Below are 14,427 nucleotides of genomic sequence, written 5' to 3' on the forward strand. Positions count from 1 at the left end.
TCTCACTTGTAACTCGGCTGAGATGGTTGCAAAACACATTTTTTGAGTAATTTGATTTAGTTTTTTACGCACAAGCAAGAGAGAGAGACACACACACACACACACACATAGAGGGAGAGAGAGAGAGAGAGAGAGGCTGGTACTGTACGTGTTTCCCAACAGCCAACAGTAGCCCTGAGGGGCGGTGTCCGGCTCACAAATAGAGCGGAGCTGGTGCGCACAAGGCTCCACTTTTACGCATCAGTTGTTCGAGTAGGTGTCAACACAGAAGTCGCCTCGTTTTTAAACTAAACCATGTTGCACCTGGATTTTAAATAGAAAACACCAGCATTTGTTTGTAATATAATCCAGATTATAGTGAAGCGTAGTCCAGCGGAGCAAGTGGTCCTAGAAAAAAAAAAAAGAAAAAAAAAAAGAAAAGAGATTTTCGTCATGGGAGCGCATGGATGGAGCTCAGCCAGCTTCGGTTTCGTCGTTTGTGGATACTTGGCGTTTTTCTGCGGGCACTTTGTCCCGCAGGCTGAGGCGGGCTGCAGGGAGAGGGAGAGCCCGAACTGCTGCACCGGCCGGAATAACGAATGCTTTGAGTACACGAAGAGGAAAACAGTGTGTTACTGTGATACCTACTGTCAGAAAACCAGAGACTGCTGCGAGGACTACCAGCGCGTGTGCCTAATATCTGGTGAGTTGCTTGTTCTGCGCTGCTCACTGACGTCTGGCACCAAATGACAAAATGCTTTTGAGGTTTAGAAGTTCAAATGACTTCTCTGCTGTACATATTTTGTTTAGATTCCAGCTGCATCCTACCAGCTGTTGTTCATTGTTGTCTAGTTTGGAGCAGAGGTGGCTGGCATTGAGGTGACACAGAGACAGTGAGACATACTGCACATAGCTGTCTCACTGCTGTTTGTTTTCAGTGACCAGCCAGAAGTGACCACTTGTAGGAGGAGGGGGGCTTGGAGTTGTGTTTCCGTGCATTTTTCCAAAAACAAGTTGTACGTATGTGTTTTTAGGTTTGTAGTATTGACCCTTGACCTTCACATCAAAGCTTCAAATTGCACAACCTGCTCACCGAGCGGCCGGAAAGCTCAAGCAGCCGTTTTCTCTTCCACAAAGACACAATAAGTTTGACTCCTGAGGCTGATCACAAAACCTCTAAAAGGTGAGCTTAGGTAACCGCTTCCCTCCTCATCCTGGCTGCTGCTATATATGGCCAAATGAGGGAATGGACACCATGGGAACAGACTGCCAAAGATGGTCAGGATTACAGTAGAGCTGTGTCTGAGACGTGACAGACAGGAAGCACTCTGAACTGTAACTGAGGCAGCTCTTACAATGTGTTGAAACAATTCAGGTTCCCCCCAAGGAGTGATTATCAGCGCGTAGATACACTCAAAGTGTGACCCCTGGCCTTAAGTGCACGCTAACAAGCACCTGCAGGGTCAGTCGGACAAGTCAAAGAGCTCCTAAAGTGCTGCACAGGTCCCTCTATTTAGGCACATTTAGTGTATACAGAGTGAGCCTTTGTTTGAGTGCTTCATGTGTGCTGTGATGTGAACAGGCTGCCTCATCCAGACTCCAGTCATTAAGCAGAAAGTTTGTGCAAAAGTCCTGTGATGGAGGTTTATTAGACCTCACTGTTTACGCCACAGAAAACTGAAACAGCTATTAATCACAGCATGCTGGAATATTGCACTTGTTTTCAAAGAGACACACACAAGTCCCTGTTTTAACCTATTTGCTTCAATACCTTAGCATGCTGAGCTTTCTGGAAATCCTGTAGCTTCAGTTACTTTATGTTTAAGTGTATTTAAACCCTTTAAAGAGCCTTTAATTTGAGTAACAGCTGAGCAGAGTTTCAGTCTAAATCTCTCACAGATTGTGTGGCCCTTTGATGCAAAGTTGTCATTTGCAGTTTTAAGCCAAATAAATAAAACTTTCCTCGATTGGACTTTGCAGAGTCTTTAAATTTGCTCGAGAGAAGCGATCCATCTCAGTAAACATCACGTCTGCTCTCGTTTTGGCTGCAGTGATGTTATTGTCACGTGGTCACGACGTTAAATAGTGGAAATGTTTGGCTGTAATGTGAATTAAACATAGCCTCTAGGCTGGTAAAATATTACAAAAAGAAATGAATGTATTACTTTAAATGCCATAAAAGCTGAAGATCTAACAGTGTCCCATTAAATAGGGAAAAATACTGCACATGTGAACTGTTGGAATGGAAACATGAGACAGAAGTATTTCAGTGTAATGAATAAACTCTACTCGACTGGTAAAAGTTAAGACTTCAAAACAAAAACTTTCCAAACACAAAAAGCAATATTCAATTTTTTCCTCTTCATCAATCAATAAAAGAGACACGTAGAAACCGCTCTGACAAGCCAGCAGCCAGCTGAGTGGATTCCAGGCATCACTTCATCCATCCCATGTGTCTGCCAAGCTGAAGCAGAACAGAGTAAGCACAGGAAACCACCTCAGGTTAGCGTTGAGTCATCACCGCGCTGTTTAACGGAGGTCGCAGCTGCCGTGTGCGTCGGTTCACTCACGCGAGCAGCACGGTGTTGCTCTGACAGCTTGACTCCTGAAGTGACAAACAGCAGAAACACGAAGGTGCGACGCAGGTGTTACCGACCGGAAAATGTTTCCCAGATGATCGTGGCTCCTGCAGAATCAATACACGGCTGCTGGATGTTGATGGAGCCTCGACAGAGATGAATCTGAGCATGAGAGTGATGTCGACTTGACCTGTGACCTCTGCATGGATCAGTAAGCGCTGAGCGACGTCTCTCTGCAACCTGAGCATCTTCACACCATAAACACAGCTCGCACCTTGTGGCTCGGCTCGCTTCCATCAAAGCACCCTGATATTTTCTCACCCACATTATCTGATCTCCGCTCCTGCGGCTCTGCAACGCATCAAGGGGTTTGTCTGTGTACTGTCTGTCACGGTCTGTAATTAAGAGCTCGGAGTGGGTGACATCAGAGGAGAGACAGAGGAACCGGCGCTCTGTTTGCACCACTTGGACGCAAACGCTCGAAGCTCTTCAGAGTGTGATGCCGTTCGCTCGTCGAAAGGAAGCGTTTGGCAGGAACGCGTGTTGTGTGTAAACAGTGTGGAGGACATTCCCTCAATTAACAGCGACAGATTTTTATTGCTGTTAAGAGCTGCAGTGTGTAAACATCTCAGAAGTGGTGTTAGCGGTGGAGTGTTCAACATGCACAGTAACAGAACTAAGCACTACAATTCTGGTCTGGTTTGGATCCACTCGTGCAAAACTCAGCCTCTTGACGGCTTTCTGGATTCTTTAGGTTTTAAAAATGTACAAATTATAGGAGCTTCCCTGAAAAACAACCCTAATATTCAGTTTCTAAATAAAGTCGAGGCTTATCTGAGTTTGTTTAGAAGCTCTTTGGGTTAAAGAGGTGATAAATTTAAACCATTTGTCAGCATCTAAACCACAAACACGATGATGAGTTAAGCTTCTAGTGTCTGGCTTCAACTCTCAGTGGGTGTTTTCCAGATTTATATCAGCAAAAAACTGAAGCATTTTTAGTTGGTTTATTTCCAAACAAATTAAATCTTACAGCCGGAGTAGTTTTCACACATCTCAGCCTCACATCAGGTTTCCCATTAAGATAAGTTCTCGTTCCTCTTCATGCACTCTGGAGATGATAGTGGCCCACAGGAGGCTGCTCTCCTCTCGCTGGTGTCTGGTAGTTCTCACTCTAACAGGAAGACATGCTGTGGCCTCAGACACATGACAGCTTTGCACATCATTCATCTGTTCCTCCTGCAGGCACTTGAGCTTCTCTCCCTTCCCTCTGGGGCACTCTATGCTGTCATGCCGCCATGTTTGCTTCTTTCCACCTACGTTCACTCCCTCTTTTTCTTCCTCGCATCCCACACGTTCTTTCCTCAACCTCTGCGAGTCGGGAATGTTTTGGGTTTTTTTTAACCCAGCAAAGGTTGAAATGAGCCAGCTGTTGGGACAAACATTTTACTGTCCAGTTTCTGCTGGTGCTCGATCCCCGTATGCACCCATACGCTGCTGGTTCCTAATTTGATTTCCTGCATCTGGCTTCTTTAAGCCCAGAAAACATGTTTTCTGAGTTTGATGTGTGTCAACAGTTTTCATAGGAGCTCTTTATTCAGTAGGACATAGATGCAAGATGAACCACCAGACTGTAAAAACATGAGTGAAGAAATATTACATGACTGCATAATTTAATGATTAATCGGCTGAACTAACCCTTTATGGTTATGTAAGCATTACTAGACACACTAAGGGTAACATCTGAACAGAAATGTCCTAGACAACGAATCCTGTGGTGCCACCATAAGATCAACATTTATGCCGCTGAGGGAAGTTTCTCGACTATTATTGAACAGATTAACATTAAATCTGATGCGTACATTCATATCCTCCACGTCATGAAGTCGCCCCCTTCACCTTTTGTCTTGCTTTTTTTTTAAACTCATCATTAGTGAAAATGAGCGTGCTAACACTGTAAACTATAACGGTGGTAAAAAATACCTGGTTAGCATCAATATATTAGCACTGAGTAAGTCAGCATGCTGGTAATAAGATTTTTTTTTTGCTTGCAGATCTCTAAACTTTTTGAGCAAAACATAAAAGTTCGAGTGGACTTTTTGAGCCGTTGTTATTCCCTTTAAGTCATTTGTCTAACTAGTGATGCCAGTGAGGTTTTCTCTGCCTTAATCTGGCTGAACTGTGGCTGTTTTGCAACCAATGACTTGCTAATTTCCTACAATTTTAAATGACGCCACATTCTTCTAGGCTCCTCCAGCTGTTTTTTTATGTTTGATCTGAAGTGAGGCCCAAGCATCAACAGAAAATGGTCCACTTTTGTTAATGCTTTTCATTCTTCAGTCTCTAAATTACACTGAAGCAAATTTCATTTTGTCTCATCAAGCACATTTTCTTCTTTTGTGCTGTCTTATTTAGTTGTCAGGATGTGAAAAAAATCACATTTTTATACAACTATAGTGCTGTGAGGTCAGACAATACAAACACTTCTGCAAGGTTCTGCAATTTTAAAAAAGAAAATCTGTCTCAGCTGTGTTTATAATGAACCCTTTTAATTAGTTGCTTGGCTTGGCTCCCCCCTTTTTCAAGGTGTCTACAGGAAACATTTACGTGCTAACCTGTTATTAGCGCTCAGTCCCGTGTCCTTCACTACTCCTACTAACAGGCTTATGGCGCTCTGTTGTGCTGAACATTGCGGGGCTTGTCTGATGGGACCGAGGCCCAGCTCTCTACAGGGGAGGAGGGTGGCGGCGGAGGTTTTGAGGTGCTCTGGTCGTCCGGAGCAGCTGGACATCTGGGTCCCATCAGAGGGGAGGCGGGGGAGTGAAAAAAGAAGAGGGCCAAAAAAAGGAGACAGATGGGGGGGAAGAAAGAACAAGGGAGAGCGCCGGGCGAAGTGATAAAGGGAGAAGAAGATAAAGCAAATTGGGCGGGATGGTCTGATAACTCTTTTGTTATGAAACCCTAAAATGGAAGCACAGTTCAGGGAGAGTGAAAAGGAAGAGCAGAGGAATGCCGGTCCGAAGGCCGAGATAGGGCGCTATTATCTCACTGTAACAAGAGTGGCTGGAGATTGGCTGAGAAGTTGGGAGATTGAAGTGAAGATGTTGGTTTGTTTCGCTTAGTCGTAACTCCTGTCGCTCTAAACTACGTCTTTAACTCAAGATTTCAAACACCGTGTAAAGCATCGTCTCTGCAGCGTGTTGTGTATTTGATCAGATATTTGGCTGGAACCGCCGACTGCTATCTGATTTGTGATGTTGCTAATTCTTGCTAATGGTGCACAGAAGTATGTGAAAACCTTTTTTTAATCCGACTCACTCTGAACTGGTTGGAAGAGCACGGATAAAAATAGAACAGCTCTCAAGAATTCATTTAATTTGGGCAGAAAGTTTGCTTGTATAGGATCCTCCTTATCCATGGAAAGAAGCTGAAAGTTTCCAGATTCTGTAGCTGTTTTTCTTTCTCTTTTAATTTTACTGTTTTAACAAGAACATTGTGCTTCCAAATATTAGGGAATGCTCATCTCAAATCAGTTGCAGCTATTCTTAAATAATAGAAATCTTCACTGAGGGGAAACTAAAGTAAAAATCTCAGCTTATCAGGAACCCAGAGGCTGAACATGCTGACCACGAGCACCATTTGTTTCCTGTATTGGGGTCGGAGGTCGGAGGTGGTGACTCTCCAGCCGGGGACTTTCTCGTCAACAATGCAGACGGGGGACAGCGGTGACTGTGTGGGTTAGGCTGTGTCACACTGTCAGCAGGCTTATCACGTGGGTGGCGTTGCACTGCTGGTACCAGAAGCAGACTGAGAGGGGGGAGACCACCACAGTTTAGTAATTGCCTCCTGACCTTTGGTGGCTCGAGGCCAACAGGCTGAGACTTCCAGACAGGGCCTCAGTCCTGTTTGTGTGTGTGTGTGTGTGTCGGTGTCGATCAGAGGGATAATAGCCCTGTTTCCCCTCGGGTGCGGGAACTCGCCGACCCTATCGGTTTCACCGCGCAGACCTCAACTGCCCCGCTCGCTTGTGTTTTTCTCCCCCGCTGCCCCGCCAGCGTCAGAGGATGTAGAAGAGGGAAGGAAAGGCGAGCAGACAGGAGCGAGGATAAGAAGAGGTGGAGGAGGCGAGAGTAGGAAGTTTGATAGGGTTGTGGTGTCTGATTCCATCACGCCCTTCTGTAATCTCTCAAGTACGTTCGTGTCTCTCAACAAGTTTACGAAGGAAAACGTGTACGTCTGTGTGCTTTAGGGTGATGGCCGAGGGTGGAACAAGCCCAACTGGGAGGATTTATCTGACAGGGATTTTTTTTCTGAGTGTGTGTGTGTGTGTGTGTGTGTGTGTGTGGCGATCTGGGAAAGGCGAGTGTCAGGTGGGCAGCACTAATGTGCAGGAATGCAGAGATTCCACAGTGGCTTTGTGGATCGGCTGTGTCACTGAGGCAGCCGCCCCCCCTCCGAAACCCCAACAGGACCATGGGAATGAACCGAGCAGGCGGCACCTTGAAAGCTCGCTCGCCCTCTCCCTCTCTTTCTCCCGTTCACACACACACACACATACTTATTCACTCGCAGCATTGTACCGCGGGCCGAGTGCGTATTATAAAGATAGAGTGAGGCAGATTAGATGACGAGTGAGGATTAGATCCAGTTATGGTATATTTATCCACTCCTATAATTTCACCGAGAACATCTAAGAGCTTCAAGCTGTGTGCACCTGCTCTCATTGTGTTAAACGTTTATTGTCTACAGTGGGAGAGAAAAAGAAACTCTACACATATCAGCCTGTATTAAACGGTATTGTGGTGCAAATGTGAACGTTTGCATTTATTAATTTTTGTGTGAGCGTTTGAACGCATCACTCGGTCTTGTTTGTGTGTTTACGGCGTGTGCACTTCCTCCCAAAAACAAGGCTGTTAAACGTCTGCAGCTATTAAAGCTCCGTGTTGGACAAGGCTTGATTGCTGCTGGAGTCCCCTCGGCTTTGATCAGAGCAGACATCTAAGTAATACGGCTTCCTCTTTAGCCTGATGTAATTGGCTAAATCAGCCCACAGAGCGGGATGCCTGATTGTCGCTGCCGCTGTGTTTATGTGGTGAGTTCACGGGTGTGTTTGAGCGTGGGGCAGAGAAAAACCAGAGAGAACAGGATGCAAAATTAGCCTCTTATTTAAATGCTCCCCCCACCACACACATATGACCTGGGCTGCAGACTTCCTGAGTCTGGGGGTGTAGCTGATCTGACATAAGTGAAGGGTAATGACCCAGTCACTCATTACCACCTGCCTACCTGAATAAATGCTCAGTGAGACATTAGTCTGGATCAGGGTGTGTGCAGCAGCTCACAGTTTAAACCGCGCAGTTGGGCATGACAGCAACGATTAGGGGAAAGTTTCTGAACTTCCTCTGGGTCATTTTCAGAATCAAACAGCTAGAACGAGCTTGTCTGATTCTTCTCAAGATGTTTGCTTTTTGTCAACGAGATTCGGCCTCTTCTTTGTGTGTTTTTCGTTCATATTTCTGCTGACCTCAAACCTTCAGCTGATCTCGGTATCTCCCTGCTTCCCTAGCAGCCATTGACTGTGTGGTGGGATCATGGGGTCCCTGGTCGTCATGCACGTCCCCGTGTGGAGTCGGCAGCACCGAGAGGAGTCGCCAAGTATCTGTTCCCCCCAGAAACGGAGGCACGCCCTGTCCCGACCTCAAGCAGCGCCGAGGATGCTTCGGGAACAACGCCATATGCAGCACGGCGAAAGGTGAGGCGCCGACTGCGCGTGTGCATTTATGCATGCATGTATTCCTGCTCTGCGCTCTGTTAAATATTAATTTGGTGTTTCAGTATTCTCTGGCGTCCCTCTTGTTAACGGTTTTCACTGTAAGAAACACATTTGCACACATCTGTTCTGAGGCCTTATCTCCAGCTGCACTATTTCAACACCTCGGTTATGTGCTCTACCGTTGAATCACTTTTCCGGTAAATAAAAAAGCCAGAACACAAACTTTTCAGAAATTTTCCAAGTAGATTTCTGAGAAGTACCACTGTAGTCACTCTGAGTCACTTGAGCAGCTGAGTCATGAGACAAAATGCGAAATGTGTTTATAAAGATGACCCTCAGGAGCTCGTGTGACGTATTTCTTCTTGTTTGTGCGTTCACCTCTCCGTCCCCACACAGAGGTGGCAAAGATCCTGCCTGATTCTTTCAAGAGGAACTTCAAGGACCCTTGGAGGCGACCACACATGCTGATAAAGGAGGAGAAGGCCAGGTAAGGCCTCCATTACCAGACTGCAAGCCACCGACTTTGTTTTCATCTGTGGTGATGGGTTTCAGCACAGTCGATGCAGAGGGGGGTAATTACAGCTGAACTGTGCCGAGTGTTGAATGATTATGTGTCCGGTGCTTTGCTTGAGATATTTTAGACCACAGGCTGCTTCATTTAAAAAAAAAAAAGGCATTCGTCCTTGCATTTTTTATGAAGTATGCATCGTTTGATTCTATCACTAGAAACACTAATAACACAAATACGAAGCAAATGTTTGATTTCAGAGAGCGTGCAGACGCAGCTCATGATGGCATGAACTTCTTTAGATCTACCTCCAAGTTCCAACTTTGCTGGATTTCACTCCAGCTTCATATCAGCTGTTTTTTTTTTTGTTTCTCAGTTTTTACTTAGTCTAAAGGTCGCTTTAAGATCAACTTTGTGCTCCGAAAGATTAGAGGATACAGACCAAGGCCAAGGTTGCCATAGCACGCAGAGCCGTGAAATTGCTTTGGCTGTGTAACACGAACTCCGTCTTTGAATATTTGCATCATGAGCTGACCTTTACCGATAAGGCAGCCATAATCCGTGCAAGAGGTAAAGCCTGGCTGCGTGGATGTCATCTTTGATCTGAGGTGATTGCAGATGTTCTCAGAGCTGAAAGAATCTGAGACAAGGGGGATAGAATCATTGCTGGTTTCCTGACAGCCCCTCAGCATTTCACCCTGATTAAAATGGACACCGGATACTTTTGTTTTGACTGAAATATAAAACATCGGAGGGGGACTGGAAGCGCATTACTCATAAATGTGATTGATTCGGCATGAATCACACTCGGCGAGGGTGATTTCACACAGACATCTGGTTCGCTGATGCTGCTGTCACGGAGATTGACTCGTGAAACAAGGGGTTAATGTAACATCGAATGGAGATCAGCGGCTGTCTTTGGATGTCTATTTATAGCTGTGAAAATATATGGATGAGTAAAGTGTCAAGACAAGGGTGGAAATTGCCGTGAGGCGGTTTTTATTTTACTCGAAGTGGCTTAACACAAACCTGCTTCATGAATTAATTAATTTTTAGTGGAATGAGCAGGAATTTATGGCATTTGAGATGAAGTTTGACAGCAAAGGACAAGTTCAAGCCTATATAGGGAGGAAACAAAGTGAGGAAATCCCACTTCAGCCATGGCATGTGTGCATGTACAGTACCATATGTGTTAGAGACTCATTACTCGGGTCACTTCAGCCATTTCAAATTAATCCCAAAGGCTAAAGAAAAAATCCACAGAATTAATTCAACTCTGCTTAAGTTACTCGTTCGCAGGTTTTTCTCGTAGCTCAAACATGAAGCACACAAGAACCCAATCATGATTTACATGACTTCAACTCAATTTTTCAAAAGTTCCTGGAAAATCTGAGAAAAAAAAGACGGACCTGCAGCTTCATGTTGTCTTTGACAAACCACCCCACTGGGGACGGTGTTTTGTCACAGCTGACTGAATCAGAGACAAAATAAATAGTGCAGCGAAGTTCAAAGTGTCTGCCAGAGAACACAGTGATGAGAAAAACAAGACTTTATTGTTGCTCCCAGTGTGCAGACTGAGCTGTGTTGATATTAGGATTGTTCAGGTGACCATGACACTGTTGGATCACCTTCAAATGGAGCAAATCTCCTATCGGCAAATGTATGTTTTGTCTGGTTATATTGGGTTGGATTTGCCATTTGGCTTTCATCCTTCAAACCCAGTTGGATTGTTTTCGGGGAGGGAAGAGGAGGAGGGAGGCCTGTTTTTTGGGAGGGCTTCAATCAGGCCTCTGGGTCTTCATCTGGACATTTTCCATTTGCCTGTTTTGTAAGAGATGTTGCGCTGGCATATGTGAGTGAATGATTGACCAATCCAGAGAACAAAATAATAGATGTTGAGCTCTTGGCTGCAGAGCTGTGGGAACAGAGCTGTGCTTTATCCACACGGTTACATCGATGAGTTCCTCAGTCCAGAAGTGTGTGGTTTAACTTGTTGACCCCTGTGTTTGTACCAGTTGTGTTTTTTGACATTTTCCCTTCCTCTGGACTCTGTGCCTGCAGTTACTGCGTGTACCTGCGGGTGAAACAGGCCAGTGCAGCGTGTAAACTCAAACTGTGGAGCGCTCAGCTGGTGAGAGAGAGGCTGGTGTGTGCAGAGTGTCAGAGCGATGCCATGTCGAAGTCGGATCGCTGCGGAGGCGACGGCCTGGAGAGCACCAGGTAAACACGACAACTGAAAAACACCAGAAAGTCAGATGTTTTTCACCCGTTACAGTCCGGACAGTTTTCAGTTTCGTGAAGTGTTTTGCTTTTAATGGAGCTTGAGCCGAGCGGCAGGAAGAAACGGAAAGTGGCAGGAAACCAGTAAATACTTTGTGCAAATCAAGGCACCTTAAGCAACCAGTGGGGATATTTTTATGTATCTGCAGCTTAAAGGTAGGTTAGTATGTGTATGTTAGCCAAAGGCACAAGTATTTACATGGACTGGAGGTTTTTCCATTTTATTGGTTAATTTGGCTTTTTGGAAGTTGAAAGTTAGAAGAGATTTCTACAAAGTGATATCAATTACTTCAATCAATAGGCATATAAAAGGTAAATTAAGTGATTGCATAAGTATTCACCCCCTTCAGGTAAGCAATTAGTAGATGCACCAACCTGCGTGGATAAATCTAAATCAGCATTGCACATCTGGACGCTGCACTTTTACCCTATTCTTCTTTGCAAAACTGTCATGCACCGTATGTGTATTCAACTTTGCACGTATGTAAATTGCAGCATACATCTTAGCTTGATAGGGGTAGGTTAAGGAAGTTAAAACAGAGCCTCTGATTGAGATCACAGACAATGAATTGAGCTAAGCACACCATTACACATACATTTTAAAATATGCTGAACTATAGAAAGCATTTATTAGTTTGTCTGACCATGGATAATTGAAAAAACAATAGTTAATGGCTTTTTATCCTGCCCACATATTCTAGAGTATTAATGTAAGGCAGTATCTTTGCTCTGAAAACATTAAATTCACGACTCTGAAAGCATCGGCATCAGTTTTCTCATAGACCGCCTCATTGTTTCTGTAAATCACAACTTATGCCAACTTATGACACTTTGAAACATGCTTTAATTAATTAATTAGAAACCCATGATACACCCTCTTACGCTTGATGTGGCCGTTTGTTCTCCAGAACGTTCTGGGCAGCAGCTTCAGTCCCGGGCTGCCACGGCTCCTGGGTGCGAGAGTCGTCCTCCGAGCGCTGCCGGTGCCCTCCCTACTCGGTGCTCTTCGTCTGAGCCGACCACGCAGCCCTCAGACGCCTGTTTGCAGGGACACGATTTCCCTCAGAGCCTCCTGCTAAGCGTGGAGAGCCCTGCCAGCCAAGCCAGACCCTCCGATCCAGACTACTGGATGGGTAACTCAAGGAGATCAGCAGCATCCTGCCACTTTTTCCTTTCACCTCATACTCTGTACTGTATACACTTATTACTAAGCACACAAAAATTCTTGCATTTAACTTCAGATTTTGCAGCCACGTTATGTACTTTTCTCCTCCAAAGCACAGCGACATCTATATGCCTTTTTACCTCTGAATCTTTGCTATCTACCTCCATCAATGCAAGTGCATTTTGCTAATGCATAATGTATAAATATATAAATATATTATTTTGCTTTATACATTTTCTACTTATGATTGTTTATGTGTAATGTACATGTGTCTATATAGCTACACTTATTTGTATCCAACAACATTTAAGCATCAAACAGCAGCTGCGTCGCCCAGTTTAAGCCCCGATCCAAAGAGTCCGACACGATCCGCAGGTTGGAGATGCTACAAAACTGGTTCATCCAAGTCGTATCCATCGCTAGAAACCTTGAGTCGATATATCTATGTTCTGCAGTTTTGTCCCGATCGATATTTCATTTCAGCAAAAAAAAAAATACCAGCAAATGAAGTTGACTATCAGGTGTTGATTCTCAGGTGCTTAGATTTGCGTCTTTGTCTCTCAAGCTTCCTCTTTCGTGTCTTCTGATGGTTCAGTCACTGATGTTTTCAGCAGCTTAAAGTGACTCACGGCTGAAATCAAACCCATCTGTTTGCATCTAATATTGTTGGAGAGGAAAAGGAGCCATATAAGAGAATTTCACTGTGGTTCTCTCTGTCCTCTGTGTCCAAAAAAAAAAAAAGAAAAAAGCTTAATGACTGTTTTCTCTCTCTGCCTGTCCTGCTCACAAAGGAGTTTTTATTATCAGCAGAGTATCATCCAATATAAACACCGCACGCAGCCAAGTTACTCCAATATTATTAATTAACAGAATCTCCCCCCAGCGCTCCCCACAGCTCCTTGGCTCGTACTTCTTCTTCGTCTCTGTTCTTGTTGTCCCCTACCGACTTGGTGTTTAAAAGAAATTGCAGATTAACCACAGCGTTACCCTCTCTGACGTACAAACAGTCGACTGGCTCAGCTACGCCTTCCCACTTCTCTTTTACTGCTGGTTTAAGAGGAGGACTGGTGAAGTCCCAGCGAAGGGCTGTTCCCTCTGGAAAGCTGTTACTTTCTCTCCCCCGTGTCTGTGTTTGTGTGTTTATTTATTATAAAAACAAGTGATGATTTTATTAGTGCAGCACAGCATACTCTGTACACTGTCCATTAGTGAGAATAAACAGCTATACTGTCACCTCTCCTGCTCTTGTCGTTGCATCATTCGAGCATTTCTGGCTTCAGCACACATTCCTCGCCTTGACCAGTATTTACACGCAGCTTTTCATAGTTAAAAGTAAAGAACATATGTAACATAATGCAAACATGTGGCCATTAACATTTTTGTGTTGCATTCTTGACATGTTTTTTTTTTTTGCCCCAGGGGGCGTTAATGGGATGACGGCAAGCGAAATGACAACTAATGTGTATAATCATGTTTTTCAGCTACGTGCTCCTCCAATTTGGGGTTTTGTTTTTGTGATGTAAGTGCCAGAGAAGAAGATGTATGGACAGACTTAACACAAGGCCCGAGACAAGCGGAGCGCGTACATCACGTGTAAGTGCATCTTCTCACCGGCGTTTGTTCTGGTTTTTGCCAAATTGGAACGCCTGTTTACCTTCTCCTTAGCGTGATGTATGGACCGGTTCACTGAACATGGAAGAGGGGGCGTTTGAACCTTAACCTTCAGCCTGAACAGTTGTAATTCTTTGTGTTTGTAATGGTAACGCTACTTATCATCGCTGACAGTTTTCTACGCGTTTGCCAACCACATGTCACGCAAATTATACCAATTAAAGCCCAGTGCCAGATGCTTCTTCGTTTTCTACATATCTTACTTCTTTTTGCAAAACTATTGATGCATCTGTTTTATTTTTAAAGTTGAGGCATTTGAGGTTGTAAACTTTACCTAGAAAGGCTTAGGTTGCTCATGAATTAAGTGCATTTCTGCTCCTGTGTATTCAGTAGTATTAGAATTATCAATAGCACTAACAAGCATGTCTGAAGGGGTTTTGGACAAAGTGAGATCCTGCAAGTCAACACCTGAAAACGAGTCCCTCTGGAGCGATTCACACATGGCTACTTTTATACGTTTCATCTCAGAGGCACT

The 14,427-nt window shown here is 44.5% G+C and overlaps 1 protein-coding gene across 2 annotated transcripts; it reads left to right on the plus strand.

Moving 5' to 3' along the window:
• Positions 1 to 230: 230 nt before the first annotated feature.
• Positions 231 to 13,518, plus strand: LOC103359527 (somatomedin-B and thrombospondin type-1 domain-containing protein). Of its 2 annotated transcripts, none has more exons than XM_008284907.1 (5): positions 231 to 682; positions 8,122 to 8,307; positions 8,725 to 8,815; positions 10,898 to 11,056; positions 12,025 to 13,518. In XM_008284907.1, the coding sequence occupies exons 1-5, from the start codon at positions 433 to 435 to the stop codon at positions 12,128 to 12,130; spliced, it is 792 nt and encodes a 263-aa protein (XP_008283129.1). In that variant the 5' UTR covers positions 231 to 432; the 3' UTR covers positions 12,131 to 13,518. The 2 variants fall into 2 exon arrangements, with proteins under 2 accessions (XP_008283129.1, XP_008283130.1); XM_008284908.1 differs by having other exon boundaries at positions 8,125 to 8,307.
• Positions 13,519 to 14,427: the final 909 nt, after the last annotated feature.

The sequence above is a fragment of the Stegastes partitus genome, unplaced genomic scaffold (genome assembly GCF_000690725.1).
Source record: "Stegastes partitus isolate 25-593 unplaced genomic scaffold, Stegastes_partitus-1.0.2 Scaffold380, whole genome shotgun sequence".
Lineage (NCBI taxonomy): Eukaryota > Metazoa > Chordata > Actinopteri > Pomacentridae > Stegastes > Stegastes partitus.